This window comes from Salmo trutta, chromosome 31 (genome assembly GCF_901001165.1).
Source record: "Salmo trutta chromosome 31, fSalTru1.1, whole genome shotgun sequence".
In the NCBI taxonomy this organism is placed as follows: Eukaryota; Metazoa; Chordata; class Actinopteri; order Salmoniformes; family Salmonidae; genus Salmo; species Salmo trutta.
In genome coordinates this window covers 24,802,042-24,828,737 of record NC_042987.1, presented here as the reverse complement: position 1 = coordinate 24,828,737, position 26,696 = coordinate 24,802,042, and the positions used below count along the sequence as shown (strand labels likewise).

At 43.3% G+C, this 26,696-nt stretch overlaps 1 protein-coding gene across 5 annotated transcripts in view; it reads left to right on the top strand.

Moving 5' to 3' along the window:
- Positions 1-26,696, top strand: part of LOC115169814 (disco-interacting protein 2 homolog C) — a 224,991-nt gene that overhangs the window by 97,686 nt on the left and 100,609 nt on the right. For all 5 annotated transcript variants that reach the window (XM_029725795.1, XM_029725796.1, XM_029725798.1 and 2 more), the window contains exon 2: positions 22,408-22,485. In XM_029725795.1, the coding sequence (XP_029581655.1) occupies positions 22,408-22,485 (78 nt within the window). The remainder of the gene's footprint in view (positions 1-22,407; positions 22,486-26,696) is intronic.

Below are 26,696 nucleotides of genomic sequence, written 5' to 3'. Positions count from 1 at the left end.
GCACAGCAAGTACCTATGAAGACCTAGCTAGCTATGAAACCTGGGGCAGGAAGGATCAATGGTCTACTGGTGTTGTTCTTTCTATGTTTCTTAACCAAACTGACTGGAAAGTATTACAATACACTGGTTTGGACCTCAACTGTGTAGTGTAAAATGGCTGCTGGGAGAGCTCAAAGACGGATCTGAAAACACAAGGAAAGCTGCATAGTGAGCTACCTTGTTTGTACCGATCTACACACAATACCCCATAATGACAAAGTCCCAATAAAGTTTTAGCAAATGTATTAAAAATGAAATGCTTTGTAGAAGCACCTTTGGCAGCGATTACAGCTTTGAGTTGTCTTGGGTATATTGGTTTCAGTTTTGAACATCTGGATTTGGGGATTTTCTACCATTCTTCCTTGCAGATTTTCACAACTCTGTTAAATTAGATCGGGAGGGGCGGTGGACAGCAATCTTCATGTCTTTCCACAGATTTTCAATGGAATTCAAGGCTGTGCTTAGGCTGGGCCACTCAAGGACTTTCATATTCTTGTTCTGAAGCCATTCCAGCGTTGCTTTGGTTGTATGCTTGGGGTCATTGTCCTGTTGGAACATAAATCTTCGCCCCAGTCTAAGGTCTGAAGCAGGTTCCCATCAAGGATTTGCCTGTATTTGGCACCATTCATTGTTCCCTCTATCCTTACCAGTCTCCCAGTCCCCATAGCATGATGCTACCGCTACCCTGTTTCACGGTAGGGATGGCGCTAGATGGATGATGAGCTGTGCCTGGTTCTCTCTAGACATAGCACTTTGCCATCAGGTCAAAGAGGTACGTTTTTTGTCTCATCAGACCACAGAATCTCTAGGCGTGCTGTCGTGACCAGATTGGTGAAGTGCTGTAGAGACTGTTGTCCTTCTGGCAACTATGTAGTGCTGTCAGGGTGGTCGTTAGGTTCTTGGTCACCTTCTTGCCCGGTTGCTATGCGTTTGGAAACTTTCAACACTCCTAGAAACAGTTTTGTACCCTTCCACAGACCTATGACTCATCACAATTATATCTCGGAGATCTTACAGACATGTTTTTGGATGTCATGGTAGAGTTTCTGCTCTGACATGCACTGTCACCTGTGGGATCTTCTATAGACAGGTGGGTTTTGTTCTAAATCTCCAAATAATTGAATTGGCCATAGCTGGACTCCAAGTTGAAGTGACATCTCAAGGATGATCAAAGGAAATTGGATTCACCTGAGCTCCATTTGGAGTGTCATAGCAAAGGGGTGTGAATACTTATATAAATGAGATATTTCTGAATTCCATTTAAAATACATTTGCAAAAATGTCACTTTGTTATTATGGGGTATTATGTGTAGATGGATGAGAAAAAAAAATCACATTTAATTTTGATTTCAGGCTGTAACACAAAAAAATTTGGAATAAGTCAAGGGGTATGAATACTTTCTTAAGGCACTGTATGCACTTAGTTCCATGTATTAACACATTGTGTTAGCATGCTGTGTTGATGCTGTTTGTTTACAGCTGACTGCGCTGGCCAATTTGTGGCAGAGCGCAGCTCCACAGTTCAATGCCTTGATTCTCTGCCATCAATCAAACACACACCACATGGGTGGGACTGTCTGTCAGTTCGCTCTTTCTCTAAACACTTTCAGCACTGCACCTAAACACACACTATAACACACACTATACAGAGCGAGGTGAGATGGAACCCTGTCACAGACGTTTAATGGTGTATGAATGCGTAGGCCTACCACTTTGTCAAAACGGATCTACCATCCCAAACTAATACTGACCTCCAAATCTGTTCCTGATGCAACATTCCCTAGAACAGGGTTTCCCAAAGTTGGTCCCTGGCCCCCTGGGTGTATGTTTTGGTTTTTGCCCAGGCACTACACAGCTCATTCAAATAATCAACTCATCATCAAGCTATGATCATTTCAGTCAGCTGTGTAGCAAAAAATGAAACATGCACCCCTTGGGGTCCTGGAGAACGAGTTTAGGAAACGCTGCCCTAGAATGAAAAAAACCCGGCGTATTATTTTTGACGGTATGAAACAACGGCGCTGCACTGGATGGCGCTTAACAAAATAACTCAGACTTTCCATATAAAGACTGTCACATAGAATCCAGTGTCATCACAGACTCAGTGATTACTTTGGCTTTATTTCCCACAAGGAGGAAAAATACGTTTTGCTCTTCTCTTCTCTGCGCTGCTCTCTGTGTGGAAGGGAACATTTTGGATGTGGACAGATCGATGTTTTATATAAAGTAGTAGAGGCCTAGAGAGAACCCCTGGGTCTATATAACTAATGCCACACGCCGCTTTACTGACGGGATTACTAACAGAAGCTTTTCTCTGACTCTGTTCCAAGTGGCACCCTATTCCCTATGTAGTACACTACTTTAAACCAGTGTCCATTGGGCTCTGGTGAAAAGTAGTGCACTATGTAGGGTAAAGGGTGCCATTTGGCACGCAGCCTCTGATTCTCTCTGTGTGTGGAGCTAGCGCGGTACGCTAAAGAAATATTACAGAGCAGCATAAGCTGAGGGAGTTAGCCACTCCTGATGAGGTTTTATGCCATGCTAGCCAACTTCATTGCTACTCCTTAGGCCTGTAGTGTACACACAGACACCACACACCACGCCACAGACACACCACACACACAAATACACACAGAGAAGGAGAGAGATGGTAACTCTGCTTACATCTGCTGAGCTCTAACCCTCCTTCTTCAGCCATGAAATGAAATCAATGAGCTGGCAGATATACTCATCTTGGACTATTCGATTATATGTCATCCATTCAATTGTTTCCATATATTTAGCCTCTTAAGAGGTTTTTATTTGGTGTTCTAGGTGGGAAGGTATCATGCATCATGTAGGACAGGCCTAGTTGTCTAGCAGATATAGTACTACAGTCACTAGATGCACCAGGTGCTCTTCCATGCTGTATACTGAAACAACTGAATATGAACCATAGTCCAACCCTATTGAGTCCAACCCACAGTTGGAGAGGCTCTCCTGAGAGTTGACGCAGGCTGTACTATATTCCTTGTTAGTGGCTCTGGTCTTGGTTACTGTAGTTTTGTCCTATTGTCCAATGTCCTGTTGTCCATGCTGTTTTAGCACTATGGTCATTTTGAGTGAGCGTTTCAGTTTGCTGTGTTGCCATCCCTGTCTCTTTAAGTATCACCATTGTCTGTTGAATCTGGGTTTGAGCTTGGAGTCTATTTGACCCCCATGGTTAAGCCCAATGGTCTAAAGGGTCGCACACAGCATAGACAATCTCCCGTTTGTCTACCGAGTGCGCTGTTGATGTCTGACTGCCGACAATTTCGTGTGATAGCTACATGTCAAATCGGTTTGCACTCAGTTCACAAGTCGTCTCGGCAGGTAAACACTATCGGTGTGTTAGAGTCCTTACAGGGTATTACCACACATTTTCATTTTCACTAAAGTAGCTTTCGTTCATAGCATCAGTCTGAAAAGTACTTCTCACAATATAGCCTACCACCACTCCTCTCAAATACTGAATGATGATTAGTTTGTATTTTTATTCTACCTAAGTACCTATCCTATCACAGTCCAGTGACACAAAATGACATGGAGCAGTCACATGTTGCACTGTTGGCAGTCATTTCCTGTTTAATGTCATCCACCCAGCCAGCCAGGTCTCTGTTTCTGTATACGGTGTATATGGTAGCACATGAGCCTGGGAATGATGTTATTGGCTATATAACAATGTCCTCTCATCTGTAACCTCCCCTCTCTGGCAATGTCTACATTCCCAATCGCACCCTATTCCCTATATAGTGCACAATTTTTGACCAGAGCCACAGAACGGAATAGGGTGCATTTATAGTGCACTATAAAAGGAATACGGTGCCATTTGGCATGCAACTGCCTCAACTCTGAACTAAATAGGGAAAGGGTGTAATTTGGGACGGCAACCATGGCTGAGCTATTCAGTAGTCACCAGCAGAGTCTTGTCTGCCCAGTCCTGTCTGCCCAGTCCTGTCTGCCCAGTCCTGTCTGCCCAGTCATGTCTGCCCAGTCCTGTCTGCCCAGTCCTGTCTGCCCAGCCCTGTCTGCCTAGTCCTGTCTCCTCTCCTCTCCAGATAGCACTAACACCAGAGCACTATGCTCCGGCTCCATAAAGGTTTACGGCCTGTGACAGTTCAAGAGACCTGGGCTCATCCTGAATAGTACCCTATTCCCTTTAGTGCACTAATTTTGACCGGGACCCATAGAGTAGTGCACTACATAGGGAATAGGGTGCCATTTGGGACACAAGTCCCTGCCCTCCGATAGGAGCAGCGTGTGTTTGTGTTGAATGTGAATACAAAGCCACAGCAGAATCCCAACGGCCATTATTAGTGTGTTACCTTCTGCTCCATTTGGAAGGTGCTACCACAGCTATGCTAGTTTTGCATAGTGCTACTGTAATTCATAGGCTGTTGGCAGTTGGTGACGTGAGGCAACTCTCTTGTGACTTGTAGCAGTGACTTTGGCCTCTAGGTCGTGTGTGTCTGCGTGTGTGTGTGTGTTGTCAGTTGGTATGTGGCCCTGGAAAAGCACCAGATCTTTGCCTTGGCAAGACTGCTGATCTTTTACTGGGGCCCTGGATGCACCGACATTGCCCCTTCTCTGTTTCTTTCCCTCTCGTGTGCATGCTCTTTCTCATAACACACACACACACACACACACACACACACAGAGTTGTGTCAGTCAGACTGTATGGCCCCCCTAACCAAGGTTCTTACAGTGCAGCTGTGTCTTGAGATTCTCCTCCCTTGACCTCTACTGCAGTTCAACACAGTCAGTCACACAGCTGATTGAGTTGAGCAGGGTTCATTCACTTAATTCACCTGCCCTGTCTGCACAGCAAACTATATCTGCATCCCAAATTGCACCCTATTTCCTATATAGTTCACTACTTTTGACCACGGCCCATACTTTTGACCAGGGCCATAATGACACCATATTCCCTATATAGTGCACAACGTTTGACTAGGCTTCTGGTCCAAAGTAGTGCACTATGTAGGGACTAGGATGCTATTTGGGATGTAGCCTATGAGCTACTCTGACCGGTCTTTCAACCTCAGCATTACTCAACTTTCTGCTTCGTCAACTATAAAGGAAATCAAACCACCATTCTGCTTTTCAGCTTTGGCTTTAGACACACATTACCTAATATACGGTGGTCATAATCATTGGGCACCAAACGTAAGAAAGTGGACCGAAACGGGCAGAGACTACCTCAATAAGAACAACTCTGTTTTTCTATGGTGTACCTTAATGAATATGGCCCAGGTTGTAATGATGGCTCATCTGTCGATTAACAGGCAGCAGTCATGTTGATGGAGAACCTTTAATGGGACAGCAGCATTGATTGACTGACTGAACAGAACCACTAATAACAAGCAATGAGTTAACCATTTTTTCTGTGGCTGAATTCTGGTTAAACCTTCAGCCTAACCCCAGACTACCACCTCCACTCACTGACAGGGTGCCTCTATTTGAGTGGTCATAAAGTTTTCATCTCAATGTTAACAGGAACAGACACACTTTTAATATTTTACTATGATGACAACGTTGTGGATTAACCATAACTCGTTGTGTTCTCATCCTACATTCATCAGTTAGATATGAATTACTTGACAATGATCTAGAAAGAAATAGTCTTGTCAGGGAAGCATGCAAACGTTGTCCTATCTATATCAAAAACGTGACATTGATTACGCCTAATCAAAAATTGTTGCATATTGCGTTTATATTTTTATTTAGTGTAAGTAAAGTAAATCTTCCTCTATAATTTCACATAAGGAAATCAGTCAATTTAAATAAATTAATTAGGCCCTAATCTATGGATTTCACATGACTGGGAATACAGATATGCATCTTTTGGTCACAGATACCTTCTTAAAAAAAGTAAGGGGAATGGATCAGATAACAGGTCAGTATCTGGCGTGACCACCATTTGCCTCAAGCTGCATGACATGTCCTTCCCATAGAGTTGATCAGGCTGTTGATTGTAGAATGTTGTCCCAGTCCTCTTCAATGGCTGTGCGAAGTTGCTGGATATTGGTGGGAACTGGAACATGCTGTTGTACATGTAGACCCAGAGCATGCCAAACATGCTCAATGGGTAACATGTCTGGTGAGTATGCAGGTCATGGAAGAACTGGGACATTTTCTGCTTTCAGGTATTGTGCACAGATCCTTACGACATGGGGCCGTGTATTATCACGCTGAAACATGAGGTGATGGCGGCGGATGAATGGCACGACAATGGGCCTCAGTATCTCGTCCCGGTATCTCTGTGCATTTAAATAGCCATCGCTAAAATGCAATTGTGTTCGTTGTTTGTAACTTATGCCTGCCCATACCATAACCCACCATGGAGCACTCTGTTCACAACATTGACATCAGCAAACCGGTCACCTACACAATTCCATATGAGTTGTCTACCATCTGCCTGGTACAGTTGAAACCGGGATTAATTCGTGAAGAGCACACTTCTTCAGTGTGCTAGTGGCCATCGAAGGTGAGCATTTTCCCACTGAAGTTGGTTACAACGCAGGAACTGCAGTCAGGTCAAGACCCTGGTCAGGATGACGAGCACGCAGATGAGCTTCCCTGAGACAGTTTCAGACAGTTTGCGTAGAAATGATTTGGTTGTGCAAACCCACAGTTTCATCAGCTGTCCAGGTGGCTGGTCTCAGACGATCCTGCAGGTGAAGAAGCCAGATGTGTAGGTCCTGTGCTGGCATGGTTACACGTGGTCTGTGGTTGTGAGGCCGGTTGGATGTACTGCCAAATCCTTTAAAACGATGTTCGAGGCGGGTTATGGTAGAGAAATGAACATAAAATGTTCTGGCAACAGCTCTGGTGACATTCCTGCAGTCAGCATGCCAATTGCACAGTCCCTCAACTTGAGACATCTGTGGCATTGTGTTGTGGGACAAAACTGCACATTTTAGACTGACCTTTTGTTGTCCCCAGCACAACGTGCACTTGTGTAATGATCATGCTGTTTAATCAGCTTCTTGATATGCCACACCTGTCAGGTGGATGGATTATCTTGGAAAATAATAATTGCTCACTAACAGGGATGTAAAATATTTGTGCACAACATTTTAGAGAAGTAAGCTTTTTGTGCTTTTTGTGTATTTCAGCTCATGAAACATGGGAACAACACTTTATGTTTATATTTTTGTTCAGTGTATATGCATTCTCCAGTTACATGATAGATAGCATCTTTTTATGTCTGGGGAAGAGTTGACCTCTTGACCTAATTTATTGGCATATAGTCTGCTGACATCATACTGTTTCCCCCATGGGACTTTCCTGACCTCTGAATTGTACATGTAGTAAGTGAAGTGTGCACCAATTTGAAATTTGTCTTTTCTCTGGATCTCACTGATCACACTGTGCTGACTGAGATCTGATGGAATGGGTATGTTCGTAATGTATGGACTTTAATAATGGAATGAATTGGACTTTAATAATGGAATGAATTGGACTTTAATAATGGAATGAATTTCTCTCCGTATGTTGGTCCCCCTCTCCCACCACCACTTACAAAGCCCATTGTATCCCAACGATGTCCTAAAAATAATAACCATTAACACTCAGGCTACGTCCCAAATGGCAGCCTATTCCCTTTATAGTGCACTACTATGGGCTCTGGTCAAAAGTAGTACACTATAAATGAAATAGGGTGCCATTTGGGATGCAATCTGAAATGGGTAAAATAAAGCCTGGGAAATCAGGAAAATCTTTAAGTGAGGAAATCAGTATTATTATATCAAATAACAGTGTTTCAGTGTACTTACAAGCTCAACCTCGCTAGGAATTCATCCATCTTACGGTCAATGCAGAACGTCTTCAAAAGAGAGCCGTTGTCTTTCTGTGAGCCTAACTGATATAAAGCAGGTTGCTATAAATCATAATAGTTTGGCAGCAGTTAAATCAAGAGCTGTCCTCCTCCTCCCCTTCCGGTATAGAAGCTGGTCTGATGTTCTAAATCAAATCAAAGGTATTTATAAAGCCCTTACATCAGAAGATGTCACAAAGTGTGAATACAGAAACCCAGCCTAAAACAGCAAGCAGAGAGAGAGAGAGAGAGAGAGAGAGAGAGAATTTAACTTCACACAGGACACCAGATTAGACAGGAGAATTTCACCAGATAAGACAGACAGACCCTAGCCCCCCGGCATGGGGGGTTTGTGGGACACTGTGGCCCTGTCCGACAATAACCCCAGGCAGGGCCAACCAGACAGGATATAACCCCCCCACTTTGCCACTGAAGGGATATCAACAGAACACCTGAGACAAGGCTCAGTGTAGCCCACAAATCTCCTCCACCGCACAAGCCCGAGGGGGTGCAAAACCGGACAGGAAGATCACGTCAGTGACTCAACCCACTCAAGTCGAGTATAGCGAAAAAATCCTGGCATGACGTGCCCCCCCTGTTCCTAGGGACAGCATTGGAAGAGCACTAGTAAGCCAGTGACTCAGCCCCCGTAATAGGGTCAGAGGCAAAGAATCCCAGGGTAGAGAGGGGAGTCAGCCAGGCAGAGACAGCAGGGGTGGTTTGTCACTCCAGTGCCTTGCTGTTCACCGTCGCACCCATGGGCCAGACTACACTCAATCATAGGACCTACTGAAGAGATGAGTCTTCAGTAAAGACTTAAAGGTCGAGACCGAGTCTGTGTCTCTCACATTTATAGGCAGACCATTACATACAAATGTAGCTCTATAGGAGAAAGCCCTTCCTTCCAGCTGTTTGCTTAGAAGTTCTAGGGACAATAAGGAGGCCTGCATCTTGTGACCGTAGTGTACGTGTAGGTATGTACGGCAGGACCAAATCGGAGAGATGAGTAGGAACAAATCCATGTAATGCTTTTTAGGTTAGCAGAAAAACATTGAATTAGGCCCTAGCCTTAACAGGAAGCCGGAGGCTAGTACTGGAGTAATATGATACAATTTTGTGTTTCTAGTCAAGATTCTAGCAGCCGTGTTTAGCACTAACTGAAGTTTAAGTGCTTTATCCGGGTTGCCGGAGAGTAGAGCATTGCAGTAGTCTAATCTAGAATTGACAAAAGCATGGATTAGTTTTTCTGCATAATTGTTGGACAAAAAGTTTCAGATTTTTGCAATGTTACAAAGATGGAAAAAACTGCCCTCTAGCATAGTTGCTCGTAGTTTGTTCAATAATAATGTTGATTTGATATTGTACACATCTGCAGTTTAAAGCTGAATTGCTGTATGCATTGTTGTTAATCCAAGCCACCAGAGAGCTCCAGCAGTGCCCCCCCCTGTCCTCATTTCCCCAGGCCTCCCCAGGGGCAAGCTATAGGATCTCTGTCGCCATGGCCTGCGACAACTAACACCAATTTGTTTATTTTTGCTGATGTTGCCGGTATAGCATGTTTGGGCAGGCAGGTTGGGGTTGGACTGTTCCAACTGGAAAGGTTTAGAGGGGTGCAGACTGAGTCTTTAATGATTGGGTTAAACCCCCTCAAGAAAAAGTGGTTTGAATGTAAAGCAAAGAACGGAAAGCTAATTGACAACCAATCATCTGGCTCAAACAGTGTGTGTGTAATCAGTGAGGAAGAGGCGAAGCGAAAGGATTTACTCCGCCCAAAATCTGTCCTGTGAGATAAACCCTTTTTTTATTGAGGTCTATGAGAGTGTTTAATTAAGTGAGGCTTATTTGATCCAACAGAAGTTTCATGATGTTTAGGCTCTAACAAATGTACTATATAAATGGATGCACGTGGCATTTCAGCAACTTTGAGAAAAACAACTTAGTTGTGCCTGTTGTTCACACGCGTATCAGCCCTCTCATTGGCTAGAATGGATCCACCTGATCTCACGTGCCTTCACTCATTCAGGACATGCATTTCCATCGTTAAAGCGGTCACTCGTAGGGCTGGGTGATCTATTGAATGTGTTTTTGCGGTATATTCCAAATGCCTGTATCACAAGAATCAAGGTTTTGTTATTTTTAGTTTTTATGGGTGTTTATGTCCACATGTTCTCATGTTGTATTTTTGGTCTCGTCTCTTTCGCTCCTTCTGTGCTGTGTGCACCTTCCCATTTTTGGTCCAACAGAATCGTTCATATGGACACAAACACATTGAGACATTATTTTACTGTAATAGAGAAGTTAACTATTCTAACGATACCCTTGTATGTCTCAACTACTCAAATTGCACGCAGAGCAGACCCTACTAAAACGAGAGTATCAATGAACTGTCACGGGTGTCATAGGGTTTAGGCCAAAACGCAGCTGGAAAATGTATACTCATCTTCTTTTATTAATGGACAAAGAAGGAAAACCAAAACGTATACAAAAACACGACGACAAAGAACAGGCCTGTAAGGCACAAAGCTATACACAGCAACAATCTCCCACAAAATCTCATGACAAGCACACTCCTAAATATAGGACCTTCAATCAGAGGCAACGATAGACAGCTGCCTCCAATTGAAGGCCCCAATCCCCATTACCAAAACATAGAAATACAAACACCTAGACAGAACATAGAAATATACTAACAGAACGATAACCCAAAAACCCCGGAATACATAAATCAAATACCCCTCTACATAAACAACCACCCCGCACCATATAAACCAAATACCCCCTCTACATGAACACAAACACACCCTGAACCACATAAAACAAATACCCCCTGCCACGTCCTGACCAAACTATAAGAACAAATAACCCCTTTACTGGTCAGGACGTGACATGAACATTGGTTCTGGAAAATGAATGCTCAGTTTGTCGAGCATGGCATTGGGGTACCACGTACTGCTAGCAGCGTTATAGCCAAAGACTGTTATACTAGCTGTCTCTTCTCTTGTTGTGCATTATGCATGGTTCTAGTTAAATTTGTAACAAAAAGGGGCATTTTCATAGGCAGACTTGAAAGCCAGATCAGTGATTTCTTGCAACAACAAAAAAATGCAGATTAAATTATTTTGATAAAATCAGTAAATTATTAGTGGGTCTCGTAGTTGTGGAAGGCTTAAATTCATTAGATTATTGCTGACTGTTTGAAATGCAGTGTGTTTTAACTTTAATTGTACGACAATGCTTATTTAGAGAAAACATTTAAAAAAATCTCTAATACATACATTTGAAAAATAATCAAATTTTTTGGGTCATATCGCCCAGCCTTTGTCACTCGGCTATCTTGTCAATATAATAGATCATCTTTGGTGTAGTGTGACTGGTTGTAAAGGCATTAAATATATATATATATAATAATAATTTAACTAGGCAAGTCAGTTAAGAACAAATTCTTATTTACAATGACAGCCTAGCACGGCCAAACCCTGACGACGCTGTGCGCCGCCCTCTGAGACTCCCAATCACAGCCAGATGTGATGCAGCCTGGATTTGAACCAGGGACTGCACTGAGATGTCGTGCCTTAGACCACTGCGCCACTCGGGAGCCCAAGGCAGAAGAGGATTCCTTTTGAAATGTTTACATGGTTTGTGAAATGCAAATAAGGGGATTGTTTTCCTGCGTTGCCTGCCTGAGCGCTAGATTAGTATTTCCATTGTCCCTGTGGTGTGGCTGTGTGCTTCAGGTAGGAATACAGAGAGACAGAGGAGCTCTGCTGTACAAAACAGTGTGGCGCTTTGTAAACCGATCTATAGATAGTTATTAGTTAGTCCTAATATCAACCTATATTTTACACTACCAACACCTGTGTCCCATTTATTTGTGCTGGATATGCATATGCTTGGTGAGTATAATTTATTGTGGGTTTCAAATATCAACCATCACCAAGGTGTATGCTGTGCAACAACAACAAGAATATTTAATAATATAACTGAGTGCTAACACTGCGATTAGCATGGTACTTGTAGTCCTCTGCATCTTTGATATTTTTATTGTCACAATATTGCAGCTTAGCAGGCATTCTTGAACTGGCGTTTCTCCTTTTGGAGGCTTAGCTTTTTCACTGTTTAGTTGGTCCCATTTTTTTGTGACTGTAGTGTGTGTGTGTGTGTGTGTGTGTGTGTGTGTGTGTGTGTGTGTGTGTGTGTGTGTGTTTGGGTTTATGCACAGTCTGGATGGGTAAAGGATGGGCCAGCCCATGGGTCTTTAATGGGATTCTGGGGCCCTGGCCCCATGCGGTGAGAGGCCCTATGCGAGGGGCTCCAGCTGTGTGGACTGTGTACCTGCACTTCTCTTATCAAAGTCTGCCTATCTGCTGTAATCATACAGACAGACGGTGTCAAAAGTAGTGCATTAGGGAATAGGGTGCCATTTGGGACGCAGCCTGAGTGACCTAATCTATTGTACAGTAAGCCCCTGTACTGTACATATAATATAAGCCTGGGTTGGCCGGGGAGCTGAAGGGAAGGGGTGTTAGTGAGGCTCAGGCAGCAAAGGCAACAGCAGTTAGCAGCGCCTAGTCAAATCAATCAAATCAAATGTTATTTGTCACATGCTTCGTAGACAGCAGGTGTAGACTAACAGTGAAATGCTTAATTATTGGTACATTTACAACAATGCAGAGTTAAAGACAAGATAAAAAAATCGAAGAATAAATACACAGTGAGAAACAAATACAAATAAAGAGTAAAAATAACATGGCTATATACAGGGAGTACCAGTAATTGAGGTAGCTATGTACTGTACATATAGGTAGGGGTAAAGTGACTAGGCAACAGGATAGATCATAGACAATAGCAGCAGTGTGTGTGTGTGTGTGCGGCGTCAGTATGCATGTGTGCATGTAATGTGTGTTGGGGTGTTAGTTTAAGTATGTGTGTGTGTGTGTGTGTGTGTGTGTGCGCATAGAGAGTTAGTGCAAAAAAGGGTCAATGCAGGTACTCCTGGTAGCCATTTGATTAGCTATTTAGCTGTCTTGTTTAGAAGTCCGATGGCTGTTCAGGGTCGTGTTGGTTCCAGACTTGGTGCATTGGTACCACTTGCTGTGCAGTAGCAGAGAGAACAGTCTCTGGCTTGGGTGGCTGGAGTCTTTGACAATTTTTGTTGCGCCTTTCTCTGGCACCTCCTGGTATAGAGGTCAAGGATGGCAGGGAGCTCGGCCCCAGTGATGTACTGGGTCGTACGCACTACTCTCTAGCGTCCTCGGGTCAGATGCCAAGCAGTTGCCATAACAAGCGGTGATGCAGCCAGTCAAGATGCTCTCAATGGTGCAGCTATAGACATTTTTCAGGATCTGAGTGCCAAATCGTTTCAACCTCCTGAGGGGGAAGAGACATTGTTGTGCCCTCTTCACGACTGTGTTGGTGTGTTTGGTTCATGAAAAATCCTCCTTGAAAGCGGCAGCTCTAACGTTTTGCTCACTGCGGATGTTGCCTGTAATTCATGGCTTCTGGTTGTGATATGTACTGTACGTACGGTCATTGTGGGAACAATGTCGTCGATGCACTTATTAATGAAGCCGGTGACTGATGTGGTACACTCCTCAATGTTATTGAATGTATTCCAGAACATATTCCAGTCTGTGCTGGCAAAACAGTCCTGTAGCTTAGCATCTGCTTAATCTGACCGCTTCCGAATTGAGTGTGTCGCTTGTACTTCCTGTTTGAGTTTTTGCTTGTAAGCAGGAATCCAGAGAATAGAGTTATGGATTTGCCAAATGGAGGGAGAGCTTTGTATGCGTCTCTGTGTGAAGTAAAGGGGATCTAGGTTTTTTTCCCCCTCTAGTTGCACAGGTAACATGCAGTTTCCCCGCATTAAAATCACCGGCCAATAGAAGAGCTGCCTCTGATGAGCATTTTCTTGTTGGTATATGGCCTTGCAATTGGCTCCCAAGTGGCGGAGTGGTCTAAGGCACTGTATCTCAGTGCAAGAGGCATCACTACAGTACCTGGTTCAAATCCAGGTTGTATCACATCCGGCCATGATTGGTAGTCCCATATGGTGGCGCACAATTGGACCAGCGTCGTCCAGGTTTGACCGGGGTAGGCCGTTGTTGTAAATAAGAATTTGTTCTGAACTGACTTGCCTTGTTAAATAAAGGTAAAACAAAGTAATTAACAATTAAAGAAATATAGCTCGTTGAGTGCGGTTTTAGTGCCAGCATCAGTTTGTGGTGGAAAGTAGACAGCGACGAAAACTCTTGGTAAATAGTATGGTCAACAGCTTATCATGAGGTATTCTAACTCAGGCGAGTAGAACCTAGAGATTCCCTTAATATTAGAGATCACGCATCAGCTGTTGTTAACAAAGAGACACACACCCCCACCCTTGAGTTTACGAGACACTGCCGTTCTGTCCTGCTGATGCATAGAGAAACCAGCTAGATTTATATTAACCATGTCCTCCTTCTGAAACGATTCCATGAAGCATAGGATATTACCGTTCTTCAGGTCCCGTTGATAGGATCATCTTGAACGGAGCTCGTCTAGTTTGTTCTACAGTACATTTGCCATTAGAACAAAGGGTAGAGGCAAAATAGTATAGTTAGCATGAAAAAAACCCACAAAATAGCATAATTGGTCAGGATCGTGTAAAACGGCCACTATCCACGCCAGCAACATTCTCACAAAATAAAAAAGGGAAATGGTGCTGATTTTATTGTTCCCCCATTACATCCAGTGTAGATAATCATCGTGATGGGGAGGGAGAGAGACCGAGGGGGAGAGAAATGAGTTCTTCCCGTTGTGCTATAAAAGCATTACATAAACATTCCTGGGAGAGGACTGGGTTCTGGGAGGCAGGCTGCCCATGCCGTTCCTTCTCCTGCTCCTCCTTCCTCCTACACTCTGTTCAAATACTATTTTACGGTTTTCTACACATGTTGTGGGTCTCCTATGAAAATAAACCTAAGTGAGCTTTAATTTTAAAAACCTGGGCAAAGAAAGCAGGTATAATGGGTGTGTTTAGCGTAGCGGTGTGGGTTACAACCTTTGTCAGCACTAAAACGCAGGTAGGGCTTCTTTAGCCAACTCACCATTTCCTCTGCAATAAGCATTTCATGTGTTGGAGCCAAAGCTAGCACTGTGAGTATGGTGGCTACTCTGGCCTCACCCTGCAGATGACTGTGAGGATGCTAGTGTACTTATACGTTCTTGCTCTGATATGGCCACTTTGGTGCATAGTATTTTAGAAACCAAAGGAACATCTATCTGAAAGTGAGAGTCTCTGAAAGGAAATATGAAATATAAGGATTGGATGGATTGAGTCTAGTGCAGTATGTATCTTAAATTATTCATAGCATGAAGCAGCTTACTAAATAGACATATAAAAAGTAGCAGAGTGAGTCACTGTACTGTACACTGTAGGGAACTGTATGCATATTTTAGTGTTAAGTATTTAAGTCTCTGTTATACTTAAACTTGCCGCTAATTATTTCCAATTATTCTTTCCAAAAGTAAGTTGCGATTAAAACCATATGCATAGAGGGTTTATAAAGTAATTATGCAGTAGGGTGGCCTGTGTGTGTTGCTCAATTGGTATCAAGGACTTAACTTGTGCCCAGAAAACATTCCCCACACCATTACACCACCGCCACCAGCCTGTACCGTTGACTCATGGTGCTTACGCCAAATCCTGACTCTGCCATCAGCATGACGCAACAGGAACCAGGATTCATCAGACCAGGCCATGTTCCACACCTGTTGATCACGTGCCTATTGGAGCTGCTTCTTGTTTTTAGCTGATAGGAGTGGAACTCGGTGTGGTCGTCTGCTGCAATAGCCCATCCGTGACCAGGACCGACAAGTTTTGCATTCCAAGATGCCGTTCTGCACACCACTGTTTTCCTGCACCGTTATTGGCCTGTTTGTGGCCCGCCTGTTAGCTTGCATGATACTTGAAATTATCCTTTGACCTCATCAATGAGCTGTTTTTGCCCACAGGACTGACGCTGACTGGATGTTTTCGGTTTTTCGCGCCATTCTCGGTAAACCATAGACCCTTTTTGTGCATGAAAAGCCCCAGAAGCCTGCCGTTTCTGAAATACTGGAACAGGCGCGCCTGGCAACGACGATCATACCAAACTCAAAGTTGCTTAGGTCACTCGTTTTGCCCAGTCTAACATTCAATCGAACAGTAACTGAATGCTTCGTTGCCTATCTGCCTGCTTTATATAGAAACCACGGCCATGTCACTCACTGTCTGTAGGAGCGAACCATTTTCTTGAATGGGGTGGTGTGCCTAATAAACCACTAGTTTTATATGTCAATTGCTACCATCTATGTCATTGTCTTCTTTCTGTCAAAAGAACAGCTTAGTCATGTTTTTCTATGGACAAGGGACCTCTTCATTGTGCTGTTGGTTCTCAGCTCAGTGGCTTGGGCTAAAGATGTCTCTCTGTGTCTCTCAGATGGGTTCTGACAAACAGCTGTAACAGGAGAAAGAATCAATAGAGTGTCTTTTCTGTTATTGTCCATCGGTGGCTCACTTTTGGATTCAAGTCCAGGAATGGTTATGTCATCATATCAGGTTTTAGATGGACCTGAAAACTCTATTGTTAGAGGATCTGAAAAACCATGATCAGTCAATCAGCATTATACTATTGGGTAAAGTATTAATTTTTAGGCCGTCAGTAGGAATGTTACAAATAGGGAGGTTAAAGACCTTCGTAAGGCATCAGTCATGAAGGGATCTATAGCAAAAATAAATAGCTAAATAGTATTATACTGGGAAAGATGGGTTAATCTGTGGACATCGGCGAGTTGGGAGTTAAGATCCATAAAATCCAGCAATTGCAGAAAGAGTAAATTAGTAATATACAGTTGAATTTGGAAGTTTACATACACTTAGGCTGGAGTCAATAAAACTTGTTTTTCAACCAATCCACAAATTTCTTGTTAACAAACTATAGTTATGGCAGGTCGGTTAGGACATCTACTTTGTGCATGACACAAGTAATTTTTCCAACAATTGTTTACAGACAGATTATTTCACTTATAATTCACTGTATCACAATTCCAGTGGGTCAGTAGTTTACATACACTAAGTTGACTGTGCCTTTAAACAGCTTGGAAAATTCCAGAAAATGATGTCATGGCTTTAGAAGCTTCTGATAGGCTAATTGACATAATTTCAGTCAATTGGAGGTGTACCTGTGGATGTATTTCAAGGCCTACCTTCAAACTCAGTGCCTCTTTGCTTGACATCATGGGAAAACCAAAAGAAATCAGCCAAGACCTCAGAAAAAAAAGTGTAGACCTCCACAAGTCTGGTTCACACTTGGGAGCAATTTCCAAACGCCTGAAGGTATCACGTTCATCTGTACAAACAATAGTACGCAAGTATAAACACCATGGGACCACGCAGCCGTCATACCGCTCAGGAAGGAGACACGTTCTGTCTCCTAGAGATGAACGTACTTTGGTGCGAAAAAGTGCAAATCAATCCCAGAACAACAGCAAAGGACCTTGTGAAGATACTGGAGGAAACAGGTACAAAAGTATCTATAGCCACAGTAAAATGAGTCCTATATTGACATAACCTGAAAGGCCGCTCAGCAAGGAAGAAGCCACTGCTCCAAAACCGCCATAAAAAAGCCAGACTACGGTTTGCAACTGCGCATGGGGACAAAGATCGTACTTTTTGGAGAAATGTCCTCTGGTCTGATAGAACTGTTTGGCAATAATGAGCATCGTTATGTTTGGAGGAAAAAGAAGGAAGCTTGCAAGCCGAAGAACACCATCCCAACCGTGAAGCACGGGGTTGGCAGCATCATGGTGTGGGGGTGCTTTGCTGCAGGAGGGACTGGTGCACTTCACAAAATAGATGGCATCATGAGGATGAAAATTATGTGGATATATTGAAGCAACATCTCAAGACATCAGTCAGGTAGTTAAAGCTTGGTCACAAATGGGTCTTCCAAATGAACAATGACCCCAAGCATAATTCCACAGTTGTGGCAAAATGGCTTAAGGACAACACAGTCAAGGTATTGGAGTGGCCATCACAAAGCCCTGACCTCAAACCTATAGAAAATTTGTGGGCAGAACTGAAAAAGGGTGTGCGAGCAAGGAGGCCTACAAACCTGACTCAGTTCCACCAGCTCTGTCAGGAGGAATGGTCCAAAATTCACCCAACTTATTGTGGGAAACTTGTGGAAGGCTACAGAAAGCATTTGACCCAAGTTAAACAATTTAAAGGCAATGCTACCAAATACTAATTGAATGTATGTAAACTTCTGACCCACTGGGAATGTGATGAAAGAAATAAATGCTGAAATAAATCATTCTCTCCACTATTATTCTGACATTTCACATTCTTAAAATAAAGTGGTGATCCTAACTGGATGAAATGTCAGGAATGTGTTTGGCTAAGGTATATGTAAACTTCCGACTTCAACTGTAAGTATAATTATTGAACTATGTGTACTTTGTGAGCGAAAATAGCCATGTTGTTGGCCGCTAGTTTACTCCAATGAGGGGAGGGGTGGTTGGGTTGAATATATATTTTTTGTAATCAGTGGGAGGAATGACATGATGAGTCACCCTCACTTTTTAAAGCGCCTCATGTTCGTTGTCTCCTGCTGTCTCCTCTCCTACTCTGGAGGACATGACTGAGGCTGTGTCCCAAATGGCACCTTATTCCCTATGGGCCATTGTCAAAAGTAATGCACTACATAGGGAATATGGTGCCATTTGCAATGCAGTTTGAGGCTGAGCTCTCTCTCACTGGCTTAAACAGAGCTTCGCCCCAAAGCTGGCTGGGTAAATGTACTAAAGCCATCAAACAGGCTGCATTCCATACAGACAGACAGACAGACACCTCCGTAATCTCAGGTCTGTCTGTGTCTGCCTGTCTATCGATCTGTGTCTCTGTCTGCCTGTTTTCCTGCATCAGGCAGCTCATCAGGAAATCTCAAATCCAGAGCTGGAGAAGAAGTTAATTTCAGTTCGCCTTGGATCATTTCCCCGAATATCAGTGCCTCGTACCAAGAAAGTGTGTGTGTGTGTGTGTGTGTGTGTGAAGCTGCAAAGTAGGTTGTGTTGTTGTTTTGCAGTGTAGCCTATTACGCATTTCCATCGAAAAGGATCCATGAGCATCAACATGTGAAGTTCATAGGTGCATGTCAAATGAATGCTAGGAGTCTTTCTTTTCGGGAAATGAAGGCATAGATACATTTTTCAACCATTTTCCATCTTAAGAAATAGGTATAAATAAAGGCTTTGATTTCTGGATGAACAAATGGAAAAGGGGCCTTTAGAAAACATCTACCAGAAAATGTATTAAAAGGTATCAGAAATACAGTGCATTCGGAAAATATTCAGACCCCATGACTTTTTCAACATTTTCTTAGGTTACAGCCTTATTCTGAAATGGATTCAGTACTTTTTTTTGTTTACCTTATCAATCTACACACAATACCCCATAATGACAAAGCGAAAACAGGTGTTTAGAAATTTTTGCAAATTTATGAAAAAATAAAAACAGAAATACCTTATTTACATAAGTATTGAGACCCTCTGCTATGAGACTCGTAATTGAGCTCAGATGCATCCTGTTTCCATTGATCATCCTTGAGATGTTTCTACAACTTGATATGAGTCCACCTGTGGAAAATTCAATTGATTTGGAAAGGCACACACCTGTCTATATAAGGTCCCACATTTGACAGTACATGTTTTTGACAGTACAAAAACCAAGCCATGAGGACGAAGGAATTGCCCATAGAGCTCCGAGACAGGATTGTGTCGAGGCACAGATCGTCGGAAGGGTATCAACAAATTTCTTCAGCATTGAAGTTCCCCAAGAACCCAGTGGCCTACATCATTCTTAAATGGAAGAAGTTTGGAACCAACAAGACTTTTCCTAGAGCAGTCAGGGGAGAAGGGCTTTGGTCAGGGAGGTGACCAAGAACAATATGGTCCCTCTGACAGAGCTCCAGAGTTCTTCTGTGGAGATGGGAGAACCATCCAGAAGGACAACAATCTCTGCAGCACTCCACCAATCAGGCCTTTCTGGCCAGATGGAAGCCACTCCTCAGTAAAAGGCACATGACAGCCCATGTGGAGTTTGCCAAAAGGCACCTAAAGGACTCTCAGACCATGAGAAACTCTGGTCTGATGAATCCAAGATTGAACTCTTTGGCCTGAATGCCAAGCATCACGTCTGGAGGAAACTTGGCACCATCCCTACAGTGAAGTATGGTGGTGGCAGGATGTTTTTCAGCGGCAGGGACTGGGAGACTAGTCAGGATTGAGGGAAAGACGAACAGAAAAGAGGTCCTTGATGAAAACCTGCTCCAGAGCGCTCAGGTCCTCAGACTGGGGGCAGCGGTTCACCTTCCAACAGGACAAACGACCCTAAGCACACAGCCAAGCCAATACAGGAGTGGTTTTGGGACAAGTCTCTGAATGTCCTTGAGTGGCCCAGCCAGATGCCGGACTTGAACCCGATCAAACATCTCTGGAGAGACCTGAAAATAGCTGTGCAGCAATGCTACTCATTTAAGCTGACAGAGCTTGAGAGGATCTACAGAGAAGAATGGGAGAAACTCTCCAAATACAGGTGTGCCAAGTTTGTAGCGTCATACCCAAGAAGACTCGAGGCTGTAATCTCTGCCAAAGGTGCTTCAACAAAGTACTTAGTAAAGGGTCTGAAATGTCAGTTTTTATTTTTATAACCCCCCCCCCTCTCTTGCTTTGTCATTATGGGGTATTGTGTGTAGATTGAGGGGGGGAATGATTTAATACATTTTAGAATAAACTATGATGTAACAAAATGTGGAATAAGTCAAGGGGTCTGAATACTTTCCAAATGCATTGTATATTTCTATAGGGATGCACGATATATCGATGAACATATTGGAACCGGCCGATATTAGCTAAAAATGCCAACATCGGTATCGGCCTGATGTCTAGTTTAATACCGATGTGCAAAACCGATGTCAAAGCTGACGTGCATACCTATATAACGTAGGTACATGACGTATTGACGCCACGGGACTGTGACTGTGTGAAATCACCTCCCCAGTCAGCCTATTGTGTGTATTGACATTCATATTGCACTGTACAGCTTTACCTAAGGATTGGGGATCAATGAAATGGGGTATCAGTTTAGGCAATACCCAATATATTTTCCCCCAACATCCTCCTCTGAGTCCAAAAAAACAACCCAGTATTGTTTTTCCTCTGGAATAGTGTTCAATACACATAGGTTGACAATAAATGTGGCTCCATTCACAGTTATTTCAGAGTCCTGCAATAAGAGCTACGATGCTAATGTTCTCTGGGTGTCACGGAGTAAACTGATACCCCAGGTCATTATTCCACAATCCATAGGTAAGGCTGTACAGTGAAATAAGTATGCCCCCGATGCAATTCTAAACTATTATACATCCAGTCTTTTGTTGATTTTATATAACACATTCCAACCTCGTTTAGCATGATATGTTCAATTATGGCAAAATTCTACTATTTGTATTAATTTGCATCAGTCTCTGACATACTTTTATTTTGAAGGCTAACCGCAAAGTCCACATTGTGGCTAATTCTTATTGTGGCTAGCTTCACATAGATGGGTCCGACCACCATTTATCAAATAAGAACTGTCTTGTAAATTAGGGTTATTTTAGATGATGACACTTAGCTATATAGCTACTGAAACAGATGGTCGTTTTGCTACGTATTTGGGGAAGAACATTGTTTGCATCCATGAGCTAGCTAGCTTTTTTTATGACCAGCACTGTAGGTGCGGAGACAATTTTACCAGCATCGTAGCATATGTATCGATAAATCGTTGACACATACGAAATACGAGTGATAGTGTAATCAATATGTAATTACACTATCACTCGTAGGATCCGTCCCCCAGCCAGGCCCCCTCCTATCCCCCTCCCTCCCTGTCTCCGTCCGCCAGCCAGGCCCTCTCCTATTCTCCTCTCTCCGTCCCCCAGCCAGGCCCTCTCCTATCCTCCTCTCTCCATCTCTCCGTCCCCCAGCCAGGCCCTCTCCTATCCCCCTCTCTCCCACCCTCAGCCAATCCCCTCCTAATTACCTGTGTGATGGCCAGGGCAGTGAGGGCGCCAGGCCTTGATGTGTAATACACGCTGGCAGCTGGGTCTCTGTCTCATTCATTACTGACACTCACTAAAGTCACTGCATGCACTACATATTTCAGCTAGCTGTCTTGCTACTTCCCAACCTGTACTTCTCTCCTTCCTTGTTTCTCACCACCTATCCCTGTCGCTTCCTGTTTGTCCAACCTAGCTCTGAACACCCATCTGCTCCTTGTTCAGCATAAAAAAAGACAAAGCGTAGCAGCGATTAACCAAACATCTTAACCTGTTGTATACTGTCATCTGCTGATGCCATGGATATTGTGGTTCAGTAGCAGTAACAGCATGCAGATCTGAATAAGAGCCCTAGAGAAAGAAATAAGAACGCTCTTCCGTTTCACTAACGGTAGTTTTCCTCTCCTCCTTTGGCAGGTGACATCACACAGAAAGGCTATGAAAAGAAGAGGTCCAAATTAATTGGGGCCTTCCTCCCTCAGGCACCAGGTAAAGGTAAATACCCCTCCAATCAAAACAATAACCTTGTCTGTCTCAACTAATTTGAAACAGTGATGGATTCTGGAATAGAGTTCTGGACTAATCTGACTCTGGAATAGAGGTCTTTGTTTTGTGATATAGACTGCATACCTCAAACCAAAAGCTTGATGTCTAACACAACAATACTCTCAGATTCTCTGCCCTCCCTGGGTGTATATAGATTCAAGACTAGTGGGGGAAATGACTGATTTAATTGTTATTAGTTGAAATATACAAGTAACTCTTATGTATTTTAGTCATAGTTAAACTTAACTAATAGAATTTTACAGACCTAGCCTAATAGTGTTCTCACTTGGAGGTAATGCAAGTTAACAAAAGACAGAGGAACAGTGGATGTGACATTCCTTCAGTTTTCAATTTGTTTTCATTCATTTTCCATTTCATCCCATTTGCACCAAATTAAACAGAACTTTACTTTAATGGATGTGTGGGTTTCAGTTCAGCTCAGCTGTACTCCTCTAACTGATGTCTGGGATGTGTCAAAATGTTGTTATCCAAGCTGCATTTTCTGTGAATGCTTTGTGAATTGTTGTTTCCCCAACATCCATTTAAATGATAAAAGGAGGGTCTGTGTCCCAAATGGTACCTATTCCCTATAATGCACTACTTTTGACCAGAGCGTTATATGAATATGGTGCAAAGGCTGACCCATTTGTTCTTCTGTGAAATGTGTCTTAAATATGTATTTTAACTGCCCGTACATTGAATCCAAGCAGATCTAGGCCACTTGGCATGAACGGTAAGCAGGTATGGCAGCAGACCGCTTAGATTAAGTGTGTGAGTGTAATTGAATATCATGCTGTATGGTGTCACGGCCGGCCCGCTCATTAGGCAGGATTATGTGGCCGCCTGCGGCAGCAGATTGACGAGGGTGTCATTTTCGGAGTTCAACTGACCGAGACGCGCCTCCAACAACAACACATAAAGCCTCACAGAATTCTGCCCCTAAATAATGACAATATCTCTCAACCGGTGGCATAAGATAAGGGCTTTTTAGGTGAGTGTTGATGCCACACTCTGATAAGCAGTGCCCATTTTCTCAAAGGCAGGGGCGCAAAATATTTTGCTTGTCCATTCCCAGGCACCTCTCCAGGGCGCTGTTGGAGCTCCACCAACGTTCTGTCAAAAAAAATAATCTAACATAAATAATGTAGCAGATATGGGATATGGTAGAAAGAGTATGTGGCCTTTTCTGTAGCCTACAGGCTGGAGATAAAATGTATGACGATGTAATGAGACGGATACTTTTTACATCATGCCGGTTTCTCCGATCAAATAGCCTAATCTAGACACTTTTTACATCATACGGGTTTCACCGATCAGCTTGAACACTGAACACACCAAGGTTAGCCGCTAATGTAGCTAGCAGGTTAAACACGCAACCCAACACTTACCTAACGTTACCAGTCAATGAGAACGGTGGCCATTTCGGTGTCACTCTTCCACCTTTCAAAATGAATTCCAATGTTTCTGGATTGGTCATGAGCAGTCTTTTTCTCTTTTGGGGTTGAGTTGATTCAATTCCAAGAACCAAGAATGATACTTGTTTATTTGGTTCTTGCTACAAAGACAGTTTATCTGCAAACAAGTTATCTAGCTTGTTGGCTTTGTCGGCTCTGTGTTTGTTAGCAAGCAATTTACTTTTACTATCGCTCCGAGGCCATTGCAGCAAGGTCATTCGAGCAGGCGGGATTTAACGCAAAGACACACCTTGCCCAGAAGGCCATCCTAAGGCATCTCAGGCCTCAGCCCCCTTGTTTTCATTCAAAGTGAAAATACCATACAAGAAGTGGGGTGGCATAGGGTCGCCCACGACATGTGGATTCCTGCTTTATATCCCATTGAATATAATAAGTAAAATGTAATGCAATAAGGTGTCATTTGGGACGCATACTATGTCTTAAATTAGCCAAGAGTGTAAAAAAAATGGCTAGTGTAAAAGATGCCCCCATGTCCACTCATTGTGCCCATAAAAAGACATAGATAATGAACATGAGGCCCTCCATTACACATTACCTCCTGTAGCTCGTCACATTATGGCCCTCTGAACACAAGACCTGCTCACTAAAGAGCTTGCCCCATTAAGTTTTCTATGATAGCTAAGTGCTATAAAATCTCTCATCTAAACAGAGCCATCACATTCCCTGCAAACCTACCGTAGTGTTACAGGTGTAACAGCAGCAGATAGCACATTCATTTCAGTGCTGTTCATGCCTTCGAAAGGCTGTGGGTCTTAATGTCAGACTATTATAGTATTCAGGCTGATCTGTCCATGGCTTTGTCTAAAATGGCACCCTGTTCCTTTTATAGTCCACTTATTTTGAGTGCATTGATTTTAACCAGGGTTCATAGGGCTTTAGTCAAAAGAAGTGCACTATATAGGGAATAGGGTGCCATTTGGGCCGCTGACTATTAATCCATTGGAAGATTAACCGTTACTCAGGATTGTAATAACCACTAGTACACACTGCCACTGCAGAACAGTTAGAAAGGTCAGTGTAATGTGAAGCGAACGCCTGGCCTCTGACTAGGGTTACAAATTCCAGTAACTTTCCCCAAATTCCCACTTGGAAAAACCACAAATTCAGAAGGGAATAAACAGGAAATCCGGAAGACTCTAACCAGGATTTCTGGAAAACCTGGATATGTTGGCATAGTTACCGGAATTTTGCAACCCTCCCATGAGACCAGGCATTCGCATCACGCCTGTCTGAAGTCGATAGAAGGCTGAGACAGCAGTCTGTTACAGTAGGTTGTTTCCTCTCTAGCCCAGTACACCACAGTGAGTCTGAAAAGTCGGAGCACATACATAAACTGATACTGTACTGGTCTCAAATGGAAATCCAATATTGATTGGGAAGGGAAGGCCCATTACAAACGGACTTAATGGATGTAAGATGTACATTCATCAGGGGATTCCCAAAAACTAGGTGACGTTAGTACTACTGTATCAGAGATTGTGTTACTGTACATGCATGTGTATTGCCATTTAGAACACCACCAGCAACAAACTTTCTCTATCTAGCCTCGACTCAAGCCATTCTATGGAGTGTTGTCTGGCAGTAAACCATTATCTATCACCCAGTATCTCTGTATTACAGGTAGTTCTAATTCAAACCCTATTATAGGTGACTCCCTTAAGGGGGAACAGTTACATTGCACATTGGCTTTAGCAAATTCTTCAGGCTTGGATTTCTGAGCGTAAAACACCTTTCGGAAATCTTTACCAGTCTACGTATGTTGTTATTTCAGCATAGTGGTAGATAGTACTCCTAAATAACACTGTCAGTGGAGAAGATGAGTGCAGCACTATTGAGATCAGACTCCTCCATCGAGCCCCTTATTGAATGTAGCATCTTTCCCTGTGTGAGGCAGATGGAGAACAGATGAGACTGAGATTGATTTCCTCCAAGGTGTGTGTGTGTGGGGGGGGGGGGGGCTGAGCGTTCTCGATCGACAGGGAGAAAGAGGGAATGGTATCCTGCATCTATCATGTCTCTCAGTGCTAAACCAATGGCTGTTATAGCCCAGCAGAAAGTAATCCACTTTATGAGGCACTTACCTACAGTATTACAAGCTGCTGCATTGCTCAGACTGCTGCTTGGAGCTTTGGTGTTGAGGACTGGGAAGTGAGTGGCTCAGTGTTTCTTTGTTGTGAACCTGAGATTTACCTTCTGAGGTTGTGCTGTAATGTAGCCGTTATAGCTTCAGTCATAGATCACTGGCTTTGTGTTGTCTAGCTAGCAGACTGTCTTCAAGACTGGAACAATTGCAAACAGTTTGTAAATTAAAGTAACTGGTGGGTGTTTGTTTGGTTTCTGTGTGTCCACAGCCTAGGATTTACACTGAAAATCATCTCATCCCAAGATCTCCATGCTGAGGTTCAGGTTTAGGGGCTGATTGCCACTGTGCTGTAATTGACAATGAGAAGCTGGTTATGTCCCAAATGGCACCCTATTCCATATATAGTGCACTACTTTTGACCAGGGCCCATAGGGCTCTGCTCAAATGTAGTGCACTATGTAGAGAATAGGATGCCATTTGGGACGTAGAATGAGAGGCTGAGGGACCCAGTCCCCTGATAGATTGAATAGGAAACAGGGTTAATTGCTGGGACCCTCCGTTTAAACTGAGCCTAATCCCTTGCCAGACAAAATAGAATAATG